This window comes from Grus americana, chromosome 2 (genome assembly GCF_028858705.1).
Source record: "Grus americana isolate bGruAme1 chromosome 2, bGruAme1.mat, whole genome shotgun sequence".
NCBI classification, from domain to species: Eukaryota; Metazoa; Chordata; class Aves; order Gruiformes; family Gruidae; genus Grus; species Grus americana.
The window spans coordinates 72,416,570-72,436,379 of record NC_072853.1 but is presented as its reverse complement, the minus strand read 5'-3'; the positions used below and the strand labels follow the sequence as shown (position 1 = coordinate 72,436,379).

General features: G+C 37.8%; 1 protein-coding gene across 2 annotated transcripts in view; it reads right to left on the bottom strand.

The window, feature by feature from the left end:
• TMEM245 (transmembrane protein 245) overlaps positions 1 to 19,810 on the bottom strand; it is a 98,826-nt gene that overhangs the window by 42,154 nt on the left and 36,862 nt on the right. For both annotated transcript variants that reach the window (XM_054816759.1, XM_054816758.1), the window contains 6 exons: positions 19,173 to 19,277; positions 17,805 to 17,887; positions 14,580 to 14,670; positions 13,705 to 13,803; positions 9,846 to 9,977; positions 2,031 to 2,153 (listed from right to left, as the gene is read on the bottom strand). In XM_054816759.1, coding sequence (XP_054672734.1) covers positions 2,031 to 2,153; positions 9,846 to 9,977; positions 13,705 to 13,803; positions 14,580 to 14,670; positions 17,805 to 17,887; positions 19,173 to 19,277 — 633 coding nt within the window. The remainder of the gene's footprint in view (positions 1 to 2,030; positions 2,154 to 9,845; positions 9,978 to 13,704; positions 13,804 to 14,579; positions 14,671 to 17,804; positions 17,888 to 19,172; positions 19,278 to 19,810) is intronic.

Below are 19,810 nucleotides of genomic sequence, written 5' to 3'. Positions count from 1 at the left end.
AAAGACTTTCATAAAGATGAGAAACCATGCCTCTGAACAGATACAACAGCCCGTGAAATGGACAGTGCAAACAAGATTAAGTTAAAGCACTTTCCCACACGGTTTAACGGCTTTAATAACTACTCTTCAGGTAGGTGTGCAAATTTTAAATGCCTTCAAAAGAGGTAGTTCATACAGTTACAAGAACACCAACACTTATAGTGACACGTGCACAGAAATGGAGACAAGCACATCCCTTTACCCTGGCATACCTGAAGTACAGTTAACAGGAAAATGTTGTTCAGTGATTTTTTGCCTTATTTCTTAAAAGTTGAAGTATTTCAGTTCTGCTGTTTGCATTTCAAAGGCCACCATTATCAAGAATCTACAGAAAGAACCTATACATGTATTAAATCTTTCCTATATATGTAAGATCACTAGGAGTGCAAAATGGAAGCTCATGGTGAAATCCAAGAAACCAAGAGTGCAGGACTGATGTGTTTTGGTGGGGAAAGCTTTTATGGCCATTTTAAGTAACATGTTGGACCTACAACAGAAGTGGAGGAAACAGTGTAGCCTTTAGAGCACCTAATCTTTAAAAGAATTCCAACACAGCAATATCCCAACTAGCTCTGCTAATCCAGCTGACTGCAGTGACCCAGCAAGTGGCAGGACCCTACTGACAGACAGAAAGGCAGGATCACACATCACAGCAACAGCATGTAATGAACTTGGTATAAGCCATTAGGCATCTAGAGCTAAATTTTGTGTCTGAGCAATGAAAGCACTGCAATCATCTGCAATTTTTATCCAAACCTGTCATTTTTAAGTATACCAGCTTCTCAGACACTGTTTTCAATGTGTCATCATGGCTGAAGTTGTGGACTAAGGAAGAAAAGAAATGAAACATTCCCATGCAATCTTTTCTTTACAAACTGAAAGATAACTGGAGAACAACAAAATTAAGTGGCAGTGATTTTCTTCAGTTCAAGACAGCTATTCCATTAAGTCTTATTGTGATCTGTTCTTTCTTAAGCATGGAAAAGAATCCACACAGCTGCCTTGAAATGTTGTTAAACATTATTTCAATTTTGCAGTTTTGTCTACAAAGATCTCCCGCCTGAGCAAGCATCAATGAAGACAATGAAGTTAAACTGGCAAAACACTTTGTTTTCTAACAAATGTTTTTGAATCCTGAACTGAAAACCAGGACATGAATTTCAGTCAAGCTTCCAAGATCAGTATTTGTTTATTTAAAACAGGAAAAAGTCCCAGGCCAGCCAGATTTTTATTTTTATTGTAATTTTAATTAACACCTGTCACAGTAAGTCACAAGAAAGAAGTTACCTCTACCATTATAAATTACTTCACATAGCTGTGGCATTTAGAAACAAAAGAAACTAGAAGCATCTAGCTCACACAATACGCTAAAAAGTAATACATCCTTTAAAGAAAACACCTTTAATAAAAAGGTTTCGAATACTACTACTCAGTGTGGGCAATAACATTAATAAGAATTAACTTTGTGTAGGAAGCATTCTGCATTTTAGAGCTCACAGAGGTTAAATAAAAACAACCCAACAACCCCCTCACACAGATTTCCTGAAGACATTTAATTAAAAAAGGGAATATAAGGTAATCCTTGAGAAATAAATACTTTCACTGATATTTCCCTGTAACAATTTTTTGCTTCTTCTGAGAGCATTGGCTTGTTTAAAGATATGCTTATGAGGACATGCCATAAAGTTTCAGTAGTTACATGGGGTATCACAAGTTACAGCTCAGCATCTTCAAGGCCAGAAACAAGAGGTTTCCATGAACAGAATGATAGGAAGATTGCCAACTCCGTAATGTGGAAGTTACACAAATCTTGCCCTTTGCCAAGAATGCTCCCCAAACAACTGAAAGTTGAAAAATCTTCAAGAATTTTGGTATTAGATAAGGTTAGAAGATGTTTTCACTGCTTTAGGTTTGATTTTTCATTGTTACGACACGTACAATCGGGTTCCTGCAGTAAAATGGAGTATGTAAATCAATGACATACTACTTACCACTGAAAGCACAAAATTGAGAAGAGCTGTCCCACTATGGAAGAGGATTGTCACCAGCGTTGTAACTGTAGTAAACAAGAGGCTCACATTGCGACTCATCACTATCCACAGAGACTCCAAGATCTGGAAAAGGAGGGGGGAGTGAAGACAAAGTCAGGCACCAGATAGTATTAGCTAGGACAGAGAATTGCTTACAGAGTGATTCATCTCCATCAAGCCATACAAAGAAGATATTTTTTTAAAAAAATAATCACCTTCCCTTGCTCCTAAATTACAGCAGGTCATATCAAGTGAAAACATCTACTCTACCAAAAGACAGGTTTCTACGTAAATGGTTACTAGGTTTTAGAATTTTTCTCCCAATGCTCAAAATTATTTCGTTATGCAAAATTGTAAAAAATCTAGATGCGGTGACACTTGTTTATTGTGGTTAACATCACCATCAGTTTAAAGTGGATCTTGTCTTGGAAGAGAAAAGTCATCTTTTCAAAAGCAGAAATGCTAAAATGAAAAGAACAATGAGTAACATCACAAGGTAGAAATAAATCTGAAGACAGCTTCAAATCAAGTAATAGAATTACTACTTTAATAAAATTTGTTTTAAAAACATTTTATGGTAATGAGATGCATAATTTTTATAACGCATGTAGACAACCACACAAATTGTGATTCTGAGTAGTGATGCATCAGTTAGTCAAGCAATTACAGAAAATAGATCAAATGATGCTAGACAATCTATTAAATTTTGTACTGGCTTGGGGAACTGATTGCTTATGAGTTACAGATAGTAAAGAGTAGTTCTGAAACATGCCTTTAAATATGTAATACCCACTACAGCCAAGTTGGTTTATGTATGGATGCAGACACATCAATCTGAATAGGGCAGCAACTTCATGAGACATTAAGGACATAAAGGCATGGCATGGCACATGGAGGCATCCTAAACGCAATGCACAGTAGTTTCATAACAAATATTTCATTCAGAAGAAATACAATAAGAATGTATTAGCCAAAGTGATTCAAAGATATAAAAGAAGTAAGGTTACAAACAAAAAGCCATGCCTCTTTGAGACTAATTAATGTAACTAGAAAAACTGTAAAAGGTCTGACACAAAAGCCCTTCTCCAGGTTCAAAGCAGTAAGCAAACACTTCAACACTAGCAACAGTTAATTTTGGTTTAATGAATATCTTAATCAATTAGACTGTATTAAAACAAAAAAAATCCAAAGCCCCAAACCAAAAAACCCAATAGCTGGCATTTGTAGAGCAGACAAAGGAGTGTGAGCTGTGTGATCGCTTCTCCTTTGAAACTGAGTGAAACATACAGAAGATAATTTATAAAGCATAAACCTGGGAGGAAATAAGTGCTGGGGGAAGTGACAGGGAATTACAACACACAGTAAAACCAGAAAGATCTACTTAATTCATGCTTCTCACTATTTAATGGGAATTATGAATTTTAAGGCTCATCTTTTGAACAGATTTTGTTAGTCTCTCTTGAGAATTCAAGTGAGGTTAGAAGTAAAGAGGACTTTCTGCCGAGAAACGTTCTCCCTCTGGTATTTGTCCCCCTCCTTCTTCTACGGATTAAGAATTCATTCTGGGAGTGCAGCAGTGGTATAAATTCATACAGCCTCCAGGTAACTTTATTATATGTACATTACACTATGAGGACTGTAAACACAGGGGACAGTGATTTTTGAGGGAACAGTTTGTAGCTAAAGCAGAGGCCTTTCAGTTGGTATTCAGTAAAAATAGTACTGTCACTGCTAATAACAGGCCATAAGTTGAATGCTAACTGTGCAAGGCTCCAGTCCCAGATGTTTAAGCCTGTTATTAGAACTTGGCACGTGAACAGGAGCTTGGTGTCACAGGTCTGCTGTTATGATGTGGACTTTAACCACAGAACAGCAGCTAAGGACTTGAAAATAGGGCACAGGTTGAAAACAAAGGCCCCTGAAACACAAGCAGTTTTTTGAGGAAGAAGGCATTGAAGATGCACAACCTTAAGAGCCAGGAAAAGATTGCTTTTGCTTTAAGAAAATGAGGTAGCAACTAAGGAAGGAGAAAAAACACCCAACCAACCAGACAAACAACAGGATATGGCACCTGCCATGACCTGGGAAAGTAATGCCTCTCCAAGTATCACACAGCATATAGTCCAGGACAGAGGTCAAGAGTGGGAGCTGTTCAGAAACAAAACCACCTTATAAAAGGACAAGCTCCTTAATTTGAGGGAAGAAGATGTGCATTTCAGTTCCAGCTTTCCGTACTTAAGAGCTACTGAGCCTGCTCACTTACACTTCCGTGACTCAGACCGTCAAGGATAGCAGCTATTGCTGCCAACTACACAGTGTCACCACGATGGTATTCTATCCTCACACCTCATGTAGGATATGACTGCTAAGGACTGATCACTTTAAATACAGAATGACAACAATTAGTAGACTGTAAAACAAACCATTAGCATGAAGCGTGTTGTTAATGAAAGTTGGTCTAGTAGTTGGACTGATTTCTCAGTCTTCTAAATATTAACCACAGCAATCATTAATTCCCTCCCTCGCACACCATCACTTGCCACACATCAGCTGAGCTGATACTGGTGAGCAGTTCACAAGAAGAGGGGCTTGTTCCATCTGCTACAAGACAGTGTACATCTGGTGGGGGCTTGGGAAGGTTTCCTTTAAAATAGCACATTCCTCCAGTATAGGTTGTATTTGTTTAATGCTTTCCCTAGAAGCTTTAGCCTAAGGAGCTGATAACCAGGAGTATACAACCGCAGTTAGTCTGAATGCAGTTATCAGGTGGTTCAATCAGTATCGGGAATGATTCTCCTAGAACATCATCTGTGTTAGGCAGAGTCATCGATTGGAACTGTTGAACTAGTTATCACTAGTATTTGCTTCAGAGTAAGCATGGATAGTGCTTTTCATTCAGCTTCACTATGTCTTATGAAAGCAAGTGCATCTTCTAGGACTCACCTCCAGCTATAGAGTAAGTTCCTCTTTATGCATATGTACCATTAAAATTTCAAGACACATGCTTCTCATCGCTAGGATGAGAAGACAGACATAGAACACATTAATCATTACTGAACACAGTATCAGAAAGTGCTCAAATACTTCACTAAGAGTCACAAAATCAAAATACATGTACCTGCACCTAAGAGTTCATAATGCCGTTTGATTCCCAGAGCATACTGCAGCTGAGTTAATGAGCTCAGTTACTATGCATAAACAATTTCCAACACCTTGCCAGCCAACCAGTTCTCCAAAATACAACTAAGTGTGAATATTTATGCAATAATGATACTTTTACTATTACTGTTATTAAATAACTGAAAACCACACCTCTTTCCCCAAGACAATGCTTTGTAAGTAGCCTTAAGAGATCAGTGTTCAAAAGAGCTAGGAAGCTGTACAGGAAACAAAACTCCCTTATACATCACATTGTGATATGTCACCGTCAGCATCAGTTGCTGTGCCTTTCCAATCTGTAACAGGTAAGAAATGAAAATTGCACTTAATGTTCTTAGCCACACAAGGCGTCCTACTGGCCACTTAAACTGGCCAATACCTGAAAGCAAGGTTTTAAAAGGCACTTGACCAAAACAAGTTCTTTGCCAAGAACTGCAATTCAACAAACTTCTGGAAGCCAGGTAAATTCATGTACCTAATTTGATTGTAGAGATCATTAACAGATTTATAAAGGGAATAAAACTGGACACAAAGAGATATTAGGAAAAAAAAATTGTCCTTCTGTATACTTTTGATTTTTTTTTTCTGTTCAGAAAGATGTATCATCCTGACAACTCAAAAATGACAGCAACAGAACAAGTCAATAATCCTTTCAGGTAAAAGACCAGCAACGGACTTTGTGAAGAATAATACAGTATGCACAAGATCAAGGGCCTCCTGCTCCAATTAAAAGCTGATTTCCAAATAAATGTTTACCCATAAAGTTCTGGGCTAACCTTTCAGGGCTCAACAGCTTATTTTTCAAAAAACATTTTTGCTTAACCTTTACATGAAACAGAGACAAAACAGCAACAGAAAAAGGACTATCCTCCAGCATCATGTCTTTGACTGTCTGACTGTAAAGAAACCAACTCCTTCTCTAAAAGTATGCATCAGGTTGAATTTCACTTACACTCAAAAAAACCAACATCCACTATGAAGAAGAGAATGCCACACTTCTGAACACTTACCTTACTAGAAAAAAAAATGCATTGTAGTTGAATTATTACTGAAGAATGGACTGCATTAGCTATAAACTTGGGAGATTACTTGAAGAAATTCTCAGGGCCAGAGAAAACATTAGGATATATGGCAACTCATTGAAATATTTGAGAAACTGACTTGTTTGGAACACACAGATCAGTCATGCTAAAGGCAGGGATAGAGCAACCTAGCTGAGCTGAAGCTTGCTGTGTATGTCTTAATGGAAGGTCTTCTGTGTTCCTGTCTGGGAAATCTCTGAATGAGATAGCAGCTGCTGGTGGAATGATGAATACTCTTGTGCAAGAAGCACAAAGATCAATTTAAGGAGACATTAGCAGTGTCTCATATACTATCAAGGGAGTTCTGAGTGATCATTCACAGATTTAGCCAGCAGTCCTTTAATTTTTCAAGGTTTCACACCTTCAAGAAATGGAGAAAAAAGGTATGAATGGAAAAGCAGGTGAGTGGGGAACAAACGAGGCTTTTTTATCTTTCAGAAATTAAAACTTAATAGTCCAGCTATGTACTGCGTATTTCATTCACCTGAAAAACTACCTTAGAATAGAGCATGGGGTGCAAAATTTGAAGCATAAGTAAGGAACCACTCTAGTTCTCTCCCCAAACTAAGAATAGGATGAAATAAACCTCACTTCAGAAACATATCACCGGATAAACTTGTTTATAACACTACTGCTTCTGAAGAATACTGGAAAAATCCAAAGCTGAAAGGCAGCAGTGCTGCTAACACCAAAGCTTTTAGAAAAATGCAAACCGATGACTTGGAAAAGCTTATCTTCATATTAAATCTTCAGGCAATTTACATGTTCATATAGTGAATTACTTTAAAATAACTAAGGTCTGTCTACATCAAACTAGAGCTAAGCATAACTGCTATAATGAACAGCACATTTTGAGGGGGGGTACGGAAGTCTTCAGTGCTTTATCTGATACTCAAAGTACTGAATCGATGCATATTGTTACAAATTAAGCAAATGCCAGTAATTCCCCAGCACAGCTAAACTAGGGATTTAATTATATACTTTCAACTCTAATATGAAAGTTTCTTCTACTACAGGTAAAGTCTGAAGTTAAACACTTGCATCTGTCTTCTTTCAGCATTTTTCTTACAGCAAATGTTCCTTCTTTTACTATAGAGGATGAACATTTCCTATGATTTCCATCAATGGAAAAGAGCTTATCTGCTTGTGATTGTGACACTGTCAAATAACTGTATTTTCAGAGAATACAGAGTCATCTGTACTATTCCGAAGTATTTCAGAAAGCCAAGGGGCTAGCAAGACAGTTATTCTATGGTAAACTCTAGCCTCAATCTACGTATTTTTTATGTGCAAATAGTGTAATCTTAGTTTATTCTTTTCCAAAGGTGGAGGAAATCTCACTATGGCTGCATATCCACACACACTTCTTTACAGTTATCTCGTTATCTTTAAATTGTTTGTGTTTTTAAAAAACTGTCAACACAATTCTGGGACTGTACCATGTCTTGCTATATTCTTAAGAATTGCAGGCTAGCATTGATTTCAAGTGTCCAAATGCAGAAACATCCTACAGTTTGAATTATACATAACCTCTTTAATCTCCCCCCACCCCCTCCCACAATCCCCACCATACACAACACACTCAACAAGAAGAAGAAAATCCCACCCAAAGTCCAACAAAACACAAAAATGCAAACAAAATTAAAAACCCTAAACAAAGTACCCACCCAAATGAAAAAAGAAACCCTCCAAAACACCCCCCCCCAAAAGCACCTACATAATTTAAAATATTGATCCCTCCCAATTCAGTATGCCATTCTCATCACTCATTGTTTCTCTTCAAAATACCAAGAGAAAGATTTTCATGTTCTGATAAAAACATAAATCCCAGATACAGTAAACTTGTATTGTATCCTAGGGTAGGTAAGCAACTTGCTTAGAAACACCTGACTTAAGTCAAAATTATTCTTATATTCATCATCTCCTTGTTTTAATGACCTAAACAAGCACAAAAATCAGATTTTCATCAATTTTAAATTGGAAATATCAGTGTGAGTAATACTTATGCAACGCATTATGGATGAGCAAGCCAGCACAGAAAATGCTGCCCAGTAAGGATGTGAAATCAGGACTTAGAGCTATATACTATGCCAACTGGTTTACAGTCTGGCATTGTGGACATGAGTGCGTGGAGAAACGGGACAGGTGCTTCCCCACAGCTGCTGAGTAATGAGCTCATGGAAATAAACAGGAAAGCAAGTCAACTGCTGGCACTTTTTTCCCTGAACTTCTAAACCAGATTTTACAAGTAAAGGAAAGCATGCTAGCTAGATGAAAATTTTATTATTAATGTATTTCAGTCTTAAATATTTGTTCTCTTTACACTATTTCCTGCACTATTCTAGCCCATTTGGATTACTGAAGCACACGTATCATGGTTTCTGTGCACTGTGCAGCAATGCTGCAAATGACACAGCTAGCACCTATCATGTAGTTTCTCCTTCTTCTCTCCCTCTTGCCTAGAAGGAAACTCCATATTGATTTTAAATGATGATGTGTTGTGTATTTTTGTAACTCTGCCTCAAGCATGCATGGTCAACTTTGAGAAAGTATCAAGCAAATTTCACTATTAACTGAAAAAAGGTTCACTGCAATAAAAAGTTTTTCTCAACTTTTTGTTGACCCACATTTTCTTCTATGATAGAAACTGCAACCATTTAAGCAGCAGTTGAGGAAGGACAGAAGCAGCACATGTGGTCATCTGTCTAAACCAAGAACTGCCTCAAGGCAAATACTAGATTTAACTGTATCCACAGAAATGTTACGTCATGCATTAGGCATAAAAAACATTCTTCCAAAATGGATAAATAATAACCTGAAGATAATTCTAGTTTATGACAGTAGCTCAAGTCAAAGATGAACTATAACAGGGATTGACTCTGTATATTAAGCATTTCAGACTTAACATCATTTTTAAGAGAAATACAGTTGCTTCAGTTTGGATTGCTTTCAATGACTTTTCTTCTTCTCCTCCTGAGGTGAAAGGTCCAGTGCATTAATTCAGGAATTCACACAGTGTAAAATATTAATTTCATTCTCCACAGAACTTTCATAAAAGAAGAAAGAAATAAGCTGCTTTCAACCCAATGAATAATAATTTGAGGAAAAAAAAGCAAGATTACAAAAAAAAAAATATTTTGTTTTCACAACCTCTTGGTGAATAGTTTCCTCAACTATACCCTAAACAAACTGGCCTCTTTTTTAAAAGACTACATAACATAAAGCATTTAAAACCAGCTTGCAGGTGACACAGGTAATTCTATAGTAACAATCTGTCTCAGGAAGAAGTCTGGGAAGGTAGCATTAATGAAGATGCTGAACTCAGGAGGGCTTCTTCATCACAACCAGTTCTGTTTGCAGTATGGATATATCCTAAGTAGGCTTACAAAAATTGCTTAGGTAATTATAAGTAACACTAACACTGTTTCCATAATTTTCCACGTACTTGAATCCATAACCTCAGTGGTAGTCCAAGGAAGAATTGTTATCAGTTAAAAATGAAACCAATTTGGTAATAAGGGCAAAAAACACATACCGAAAGAAATGTTTCAATGTTATCATGAACAAATGATGCAACATCTTGCCAGTCCAAAATATCACCAAGCCAGCTGTTTTGACGGTTTATGTGCCATTTGTGTCCTTTGTGTCTTCCAGAATGTGTTACATTCTTAGAAAGAGAGACAAAGACATAAAGAAAACAATTTGAATAACTTACAGATATGAGAAAGTCAAAGACTAATGTTTTCTTAATGAGGAACAGATCCAACATGCATCTAAATACTTAAGAGTTGCTTTAATTGGCATCCTCAAAAATACCTGGAAGTACTTTGTACACTGGAAAAATTAAAATCTGAAAAACAACTTAATTATTTCATATAATTACAGTTCTATATATTGTACAGATGTACTCACCTCAGTTAAACATTAGCTTTACTGCTTGACTTACGCAATGGTATCTATCTTGCTCTTTATGAAAGCACAGAAGAAAGATGTAATGATTTCAGTTACTGCATACATAATTTACCATTTGTAACATAGAACTTTTCCCACTACAACCCCCAAAGGAAAATACAAGCAGAAGCCAAAACAAGTAGCTTTTCTCACAATTAGTGTCTACTTGTCCACTGGCAATGTTCAGTCATGCAAAAGCTAAAAGTTAAACTGGGTGCATGGAAAACTACTTCTGACTGCACAGCTTTCTAAGTGCAACACAGCAAGACAACAGGAAATGGCCATAACCACAACAGCTAATTCAACAGTGGCTTCACCCTAATTATGAAGTTGCCTATTGTCATAGTTTAGCACCAGCAGCAGCTGAGCACCATGCAGCCACTTGCTCTCTCCTCCCCACCCCATGGTGGGAAGGGGAGGAGAATCAGAAGAAAAAGGTAAAACTCATGGGTTGGGATAAAGACAGTTTACTGGGACAGCAAAGGGAGAGGAAAACAACAATACTTATAAAAGAATATACAAAGCAGGTGATACACAATGCAATTTGCTCACCACCTGGAACATGATGCCCAGCCCCAAGCCACGATCCTTCCTCCCCTGCCAGCTCCCCCCTTTATATACTGAGCATGATGTCATATAGTATGGAATACCCCTTTGGCTAGTTTGGGTCAGCTGTTCTTGGCTGTGTCCCCTCCCAGCTTCTTGTGACAATTAACTCTGTCCTAGCCAACAGCCAGGACACCTATTGTCCAACTGAATCACACCTGATTACCATCTAGCATGAGACTATTTGACTCAGTCTGGGACTGTGACAAGTGTTTCAGAGGATGCCAAAATTCTACTGTAAGCAAGTCTAAGCAATCCTGTTGACTGCAACAGATCTCATCCTAATCTTTAATAGCAGGAGACTTCTCAGGTTCTCAACCCTGGTGTTTATATAAAGTGTCCCATTACTACCGTTAAAATTTTCCAAAAACTTTTAACCTTACCAGCCGACCTTTAAAATGACAGTATCCTTTTAAGCATACATGTCAAGTAGTATTCCAAGTGAAGTCTCTGCACTGATTTATCTAAGACCATTACATTTTCTGCTTATTAACAATTCTCCCTAGATGCATCATTACACTTTATGCAAAATTAGCAACGTTCTTTAACAATCCACAGCAACACAGAGATCTTTCTTCTGAGCTGGTAGTTTATTTAGAGCAGAAACATATGAGTAGTCAAAAATCTCCCTCCAACAGGCCTTCTGAATTCATAAACTGTATCAAGAACCTATTTTCTGTTAATCTAGTTCTATTTTCAAAGACAGCTCTTACCATTAACTAGCAGAATTAGGTATCATTTGCAAGTTTTGTAACATGTTATTAATACACATTTCTAGTTAATTTTTATTCAGCTGCTGTAGCACCTAAGGCCTCAGGTGTTGATAAATAAGGGATTCAAAGAAATTGTCAACTGGTTCAACTTCAACAAATTCACTAGATCTTAAGAACAAAACCTCACACCTGAGTGGACTAGGAAGAGGAGATTCTTGTCCTTCAAAAAAGACACCTTGATTGGAGAGCTATGCCATCATCTTTCCAGTGGTTTATTATTCTGTTACTGGTTTACTTCATTGGGAACACAGACACAATGGTAACTGATCTATCACAACTTCTCTAGAACCTTTTAAAATATACACCATTTACTATCTACTGATCTCAGAAAGCAGCAGTTAATGGTTGAATCCACATTTTTTCGGCAACTCTTCCTCAATTCTACAGCTTTCATGGAAAAGTGTCACCCGAGCCTGGGTTCTTCAGTCACCTAGAGACTACAGCAACACCATGTGGGCTGCAAAATGAAGTGCAATTATTACGCTCATACAACTGAAATAGTGGAGAGCTTGAAAGATGTACTGAGAGAGTGAGAGATAGTACAGATGTTCTCCACACTGCCCTATCATCTAGTTTACCAGTTTTCAGATACACTGAAGGACAATGCAAGGCTATTCCAATATTACAGAAGGAAACAGCCAGGTGGAAAGCACTCAGATGAGACATTTATGTGGATATGGAGTGTGACAGAAGGGGGAAGATTAGAAATAGATTCTGGAGGAGCTACCTGCAGCCCACAAATAAGCGGTTGCAGCCCAGCATGCCAATGGTAACATAGGGTCTCTAGCATGCAAACAGTAGCCATACTTTGTAGGCAGTGAGCATCAATGCGTTCCTGCAGCTCTTTCTGCCATTTTAATTACTAGGAAAGCTGGTTTTTTACCCTACCAGAACAGTATCTACAAGAAAGCTGCCTCACAGTATTCCCTCAAATAACAGCTGCAAGAAAGAACTCATGTAACACAACGAACACAGACACAACCTATGCTGCATACTGCAGCAACAAAACACCTCCTACAGCACATGTAGTGACACAGAGCCTGACTGAACGGTGCAGTGCTACGGACCATCTGACACACAGGTTATATTAGTAAAAGCAACAGGTTTATCAGTGTAACTGTATCAAAAGCAAGTGCTTTTCTTCGTCAAGCATTTAACACTGAATACTCCTGAGCGCTTAAGGACAGCAAAATCTATCATAGATTCAGTTTTAATTTCTACTCAGTGGTCCCATATTCCTCAACAGTGTCATGCTATCTCTCCGCATGTTCTTCTACGTCATTATGTTGTCAGAAAAAGAAACTGATTCTTTCCCCTACTATTTTGACTGCTACACTGAAACTCTTAATTCTTTTAATACAGAGATCTTCTTGGAACTTTAGAGTACTTTAAAAACAACTGTATAAATAAAAGTGTTAATATATTATAGTTGCAATTATTTAAATATATTTAATATTTCAGGGGTATGACTTCTGGATTTTGATATTTCCATTGCTCCATGGCTAATTAATTGCTTGCTTATTCCTTTAAAAGGCAAACAGCATTGGCAGCGTGGAAATGATTTAACTCTTACGACCTTTTCAAGATTCAGTATGCAGAACCCATTATAGGAAGGCTAGCACAGTTGGCAAAAATGCATTGTAGGAAATTTAGTGAAAGGATAATTTCTTTCCCAAAATTTCAAATTAATAAAAGTTACACAAATCATGCAGAATACGTTTCCTTTTCCTAACCCCTCAAGATCACGAAAATTCAACAGAAAGCTCTAAACTATGACGTACTAAATAGAAAAAGTGAGCAAAGCGCAAATTAAATGGCATAGATAAAAACACACATAACTACTTAAGTGAAGGACACAGTTCTGGCTGTACTCAAACTGTGACTGTAGAATGAGCTATCTTACACACTTGAAATTCTTACCAACTTTTTATTATTACGACCTTTACTCAGCATTCCAACTTTTCACTAATCTCTTTCTCAGAAATGCACACTTAGCATAATTACCTCAAGGCACTAAGTGATAGCTTATAGTTTATATAAATACCATTTAAGTAAGTTACCCACCTTCACAAACCAAGAGTGATAAAGCCTGTCCCAGAGCTCTAGCACTTGTTTTTCAATCACAGCGGTGTTATTAACTTTTTCTCCTAAAATCTTGTGGAGCTAAAACAGAGAGAAATCTTTTATTATACAGAACAGAATGAAACTGACATCTACGACAAACTCCAAGCTAGATGAATCACTTAAGATTGTCAGTAAAGGCATGGCTCAAATCCCATTGATTAGAAAAGCTGAGTATCAGCATGGAATACACACTTCAGACAACATGGTTCGTAACATGAAGATTTTGTCTGTAAAAAACATTCTGCTGCACTAAGCCGAGGACTTCTTTCTGCACTGAAAAAATGTCATCTCTAAAATGCTGAATCCAAAATCCTTGATCATCTTAACAGTAAATATTTCAAATAATTTGAGATGTGTGCTAGATATCAAAATGTACAGATAAAAATCTTGGCAAATTCTGGTGAAGAAAGTTAAATAAATAAATTATAATTTAAAAAAAAATCCCATCTACCACACCCAGCCCACACAGAAATTAGAATACTGGTGTGGAATACATTGCCCACAATTATACAGCTAAAGCCAGATGAAAAAAAAATTCATCTTTAGTTGATGCATTTTCACTGGCAATCTTATTAAAATGATGACAGATTTTTCGGCTCTTAAAAATAAATAGTCTTCTGAGCAGAAAAGACTACTGAAATCACTCCCACTCTTCCTTCCAACTCACAAACTAGAGAGTGGAAAAAATAGATCTGTCAACAAAATGGTTCACCACACAAAAAAGAATCACTGACAAAAATCTTTTTTTTTTCTTTTTACTTTTATGAAACACCAGAAACTAAAATATTAAAAAAGGTGGGGGAGCTCACTCTTACCTTATGTGTAATCCATTCTCGGCCATATTGGTATACATTATTAGCTGCTGAATTGAGTGCCTTCTGAATAACCTGAGCTTCTGGGAGCCAGCTAGTTTTTTTAAAGAAGGGAAACAAAATTAACTGCTGTGTATTTTACCCATTCCATTACACATGAAGCACATTACAAATTAATGTTTGGAAGCAACAGCAAACAGTTAAGGTTAAATACATATAAACTTACTACAACTAGAATATTTCCTTCTACATATCAAGGAACAGACTTTCTCATAAGCAAAGCACAATTAAATCTAGGGCACGTCACTGGAATTCTCCAAGGGTCCTGAAACTTCAGTTAAATTAGTATCTCAACTTTTTCAAGAGAGATCTGCTCTTCAATCTGTAGGCATGAGCCCATGCGTTGGGTTTGCGTGGCAAGGTTTTGGTAGTGGGGGGCTACAGGGGTGGCTTCTGTGAGAAGCTGCTAGAAGCTTCCCCTGTGTCTGATAGAGCCAATGCCAGCCGGCTCCAAGACGGACCCACCGCTGGCCAAGGCCAAGCCAATCAGCGCCTCTGTGGTAACATATTTAAGAAGGGAAAACAAAACACTTAGAGAGAGCTTTTGCAGCTGGAGAGAGGAGTGAGAAGATGTAAGAAACTCTGCAGACACCAAGGTCAGTGCAGAAGGAGGGGGAGGAGGTGCTCCAGGTGCCGAAGCAGAGATCCCCCTGCAGCCTGTGGTGAAGGCCATGGTGAGGCAGGCTGTCCCCCTGCAGCCCATGGAGGAAGGATGAGGGGGTGTAGCGATTCCACCTGCAGCCCGTGGAGGACCCCACACCAGAGCAGGTGGAGGCACCTGAAGGAGGCTGTGGCCCGTGGGAAGCCCACGCTGGAGCAACTTCGGACCCGTGAAGAGGGGAGCCCACGCCAGGGCAGGTTTGCTGGCAGGACTTGTGACCCCGTGGGGGACCCCACGCTGGAGCAGTTTGCTCCTGAAGGTCTGCACCCCGTGAGAGGGACTCCATGCTGGAGCAGGGGAACGATGAGAGGAGTCCTCCCCATGAGGATGAAGAAGTGGCAGAAACACCGTGAGATGAACTGACCACAACCCCCATTCCCCGTCCCCCTGTGCCGCTGAGGGGGGGAAGGTTGAAGCCGGGAGTGAAGTTGAGCCCGGGAGGATGGGAGGGGTGGGGGGAAGTGTTTTAAGAGTTGATTTTATTTCTCATTCCTCTACTCTGTTTTGCCTAGTAATAAATTAGATGAATTCCCTCTCTAAGTTCGGTCTGTTTTGCTCGTGACAACAATTAGTGAGTGATCTCTCCCTGTCCTTATCTCGACCCACAAGCGTTCTGTTGTACTTTTTCTCCCCTGCCTAGTGAATGAGGGGAGTGAGAGAGCAGCTCTGGTGGGTACCTGGCCTCCAGCCAGGGTCAACCCACCACAGCATGCTATTCACATTACATTCTTAGAAATTTTCCTAGTGTTCTAATTTTCTGAAAATACTGTACAAAGCAGTCTCATCTAGCTGCAAAGATAACCTTCTCAATTATGAATTGAATGTAAATTGTTAACGTAGTTTCCCTGAAAAAACGACCAGATGAAGCAACAGGTTTGGGCACCAGCTATTTCTAAGTCCCCACCAAACTGTCTTCAGGGATTCACATCACACCCAGGCAATGGACCTACTGAGATGCCAGCATTCCAACACTTGTGAATACAGGGAACACATTCTCTGCTTTGACTTTCTTTCTACATCTTGATTCAATGGCACATGTTAGAGCCCTTCCAAAACAAGAAAGTATTCAGGAAATAAAATTGCTGCATTTGTTCACCTGACTGAAGATCAACATGGAAGCTTTTCTGTCTGTGTAACCCTTCAGAAATGTTCTGTACTGGAATTCCAAGACATTTCAGTCAGTCACCTCTAAATGTAATGTGAGCATCAAGCTCTGAAAGCTGGTGAAGCTTGAGATATACTTACTCCTAATGGATTAAAAGATAGTGTTTTGGATGCTTTAAATTTGGATGCAAACACTGGAAGTAAAAAATTTAGCTAAAATTCTGCTAATTACTCAACTAGTACTGCAATATTTTCATTATGTGAATAAGCTTCTGACAGTCAAATTTCCATTTTCATTAGTTCTACTTATTTACATCCTACAGCAAAATGGAAAGGCCAAACAACACAAGAAATGCCATGAAGGAATAAACAAACACATTAGGTGCTTTCTGTTCTCTTGATTGTGATTACTTAAGTATTAGTAAAGCACATATTACTATAGCATTTATTAACTCCATCATTTTAGTTCTGTTTTTGAAAATTTATCTTGCTCTTATAATACAGCATGCACTTTCTTTCAATCCTGTTAAACCATCATCACTTTTGTTTAGACAATGCCCTTGAAAAACATCAACCAGTCTTGTCCAGGAGACAATTCTTTTTTCCTGGGAAGTGCCTGGACTCACCTTTACTCAATGTCTGTTTAGCTGAAGTAGAATGAAAGCAAACTGGAACATCCTCCCTTTAAAATCACACTTGTCAGTCTTACCTATTCCCCCTCTGCTGCTCATGCAATCACTTCTTTGCTCACCAGTGCGCCCTTGTTTTCCTCTCGAAATCTTCTCTCTTCCTTAATATTTGCCTTGGTGTTTGCTTTAATCATTACACAAACCATATCTTATAAAGTTCCTACTGTGTACACTATACACATCTACTCTTAACAGGAACAGCCCTTCCCAAATGACTCACACCAAACTGTCCCCATCCACCATTCTATCCACCCTCAAACTCTTTTTCAGTTCACTCTGATAACATTTTCTTCAACTCCTATTCCCTCAAAGGCATTCTGCAGCCAGCTCTCCACATTAAAAAAATAACTCAGCTCTCATCTCACAACCTTCTACAGAGAGCATTCTTTGCCTTACTCTTCTTTTGCAGGTAAAAGGGAAAAGAATATGACCTCTTTATTCTCTGCACTATGCAAGTTTTTCTCCAAAACTGTAACTAGAGAAGTTTATACACCTGTCCTTCTCCACCAAAGTCCAACCAGTCTTCAAATCAGATACCACAGACAGTCTCCCAGACCAATGCATAAACTCTACTGCTGCCTGAGATCTGCCTGCAACAGTCACTCCCATTTCTATTTGCCTAGGGGATTTTTTTTAAATTAAAAACTATGCATAACAGCACCTGGAAGCTTGTTTATCCACCCTATACTATTCACTTAACTTCAGGATTCTTACTTTGCCCATTCTGGGTGACTGGCTACTGTCTCATTGATCAAGCTGCTTGTGACTTGAATCATGTGAACGCTCTCTTGATGTACCTAAATTAAATATAGAGAGGAGAAATGTTATATAATGCAAACTAGAACTCTTCCTACATTCAGAGAGCCTTTGGGGTTACTTGGGGGAGGGTGGGGTGACCAGTTTGTACATTTAAAGAATAATTCTTCCAACGCAGAGAGCCCATCATGATAAATAAAGTGCCATTAACCCCCAAAAGCAGTCAATACAATAATCATCATTCTGTTCTGACAATTTTGGTCACACACTGTGTGACTAGTAATAGCAAATGGAAATTTAAACCTTATCTCATCAGTGGAAAAATTCTAACAATACAGCAGTGCTGTCAATGGAAGCGCTAAAATATAAGCACAGTTTCAGATATACGTTTTTAAGCCATGGATCAAAAATTAATGAATGCTCAGCTCTAACATGACAAACCATGCTATGAAGTGCCTCACCAAATTAATTCTTCAATAAGAATGATAAAAGGCACCTTTTATAAATATCTTAATATTCCTTTTATGAATATAAGGAAGTTTTAGGCTGGAATGTTTGTACAATTTTTAAAGCTTTTGATTTTAAGTACTCAGCAGTATATAAGGCTACATTTTGGAAAAAGGAGATTGACATCAGAACCCAGTGATTTTTGTTCTGTAACTGTATTCAATTCAAACATTCCATCTCCATTAACTGTTTTAAAGTATGAACACAGCTCCATTTTTAAAAAAGTAAAAGTACACAAGCGACCTCTTCTGGTGAGCAAAAAAACCCCCAACTACAAACCAAAAGTTACATTCAGACAACATGTGATCATGAATCTCAGCACATTTAAACTCAGAACAGGATACCATGAGGTTATTACAGGCTATTACACAAACAAATTGACAAATACACCTCAGCATTTTTCAAATATGTTTCTGATGCAAGGTAAATTAAAAAGAAAAAAAAAATCTAAGTGGCTCTACCATTGACAAGAAAAGTGTAACAGGATGCAAAACAAATCTGTTTCTGCAATATATAAGCTAGTAATTATTTCTACCAAAACAAATTTCGTATTTCCAAACATCTATATATTAGTTTTGTCATATATATAAACATATATACAAAATAAATATAAATATATAGAATATATAAATATATAAAATTTTATATATAAGAAGTCTTGGAATGGTAACAAGTTCAACTACAGAGCAGTTAGCCGCTAAATTTTTTTAAAAAAAGAAGCTAAACAATTTTGCATAAATATCAGTATTTAAATATCAGTATTTATATCATTCAACATTTAAAACGAGCTCTATGGTTACGTTCCTTAGTGCACTGTACCTTTGCAGTAAGGAGCAGGGCTAGCAGAAGGGTTCCTATCACTAGCAAAAATATTATGAAAATGCTGATTATTTTATCTAGCATTTTCTCCAACCACACGATCATCTGTTCAGAAAAAAAGAAAAAACAAATCATAGCATATACATCAATCTTTAATGAAAGCAATGCTATATGTTATATGACAGTATTATTATTTTTATTTACAATCAGAGTGCAAAATCAGGCTCTAATCAAACAGCATTTACGCCCAAGCTTGGAGATGAACAATTAACAAGCAATGTTAGCATGATTAAGGTCACGGTATGACATTGGATTTTGCAAACGACATTTACACGTTACCACAAGACACAGCAAGCCCTCTGCAAAGCAAGCAATAATTCAGCATTTACTTACTAGACCTAAAGAAGCTGGCATTCATGTCAGCTATGAACCTAGATACTTGTTTCTTGTTCTTCAGCAACTTGGAAACTTACAGATACTGTCTGCACAGTACTTGGAAGCTCTCAAGGTATACGTAAAGTACAACCACAACTTTCAAATTTGAATACCTAACAGCCATCTAAATGACAAATGAGGAATTTCTGCAAGTAATCAAATTTTTAAAGCTGTTCATCCCCTTTTGTACTGAAATGGGGCTG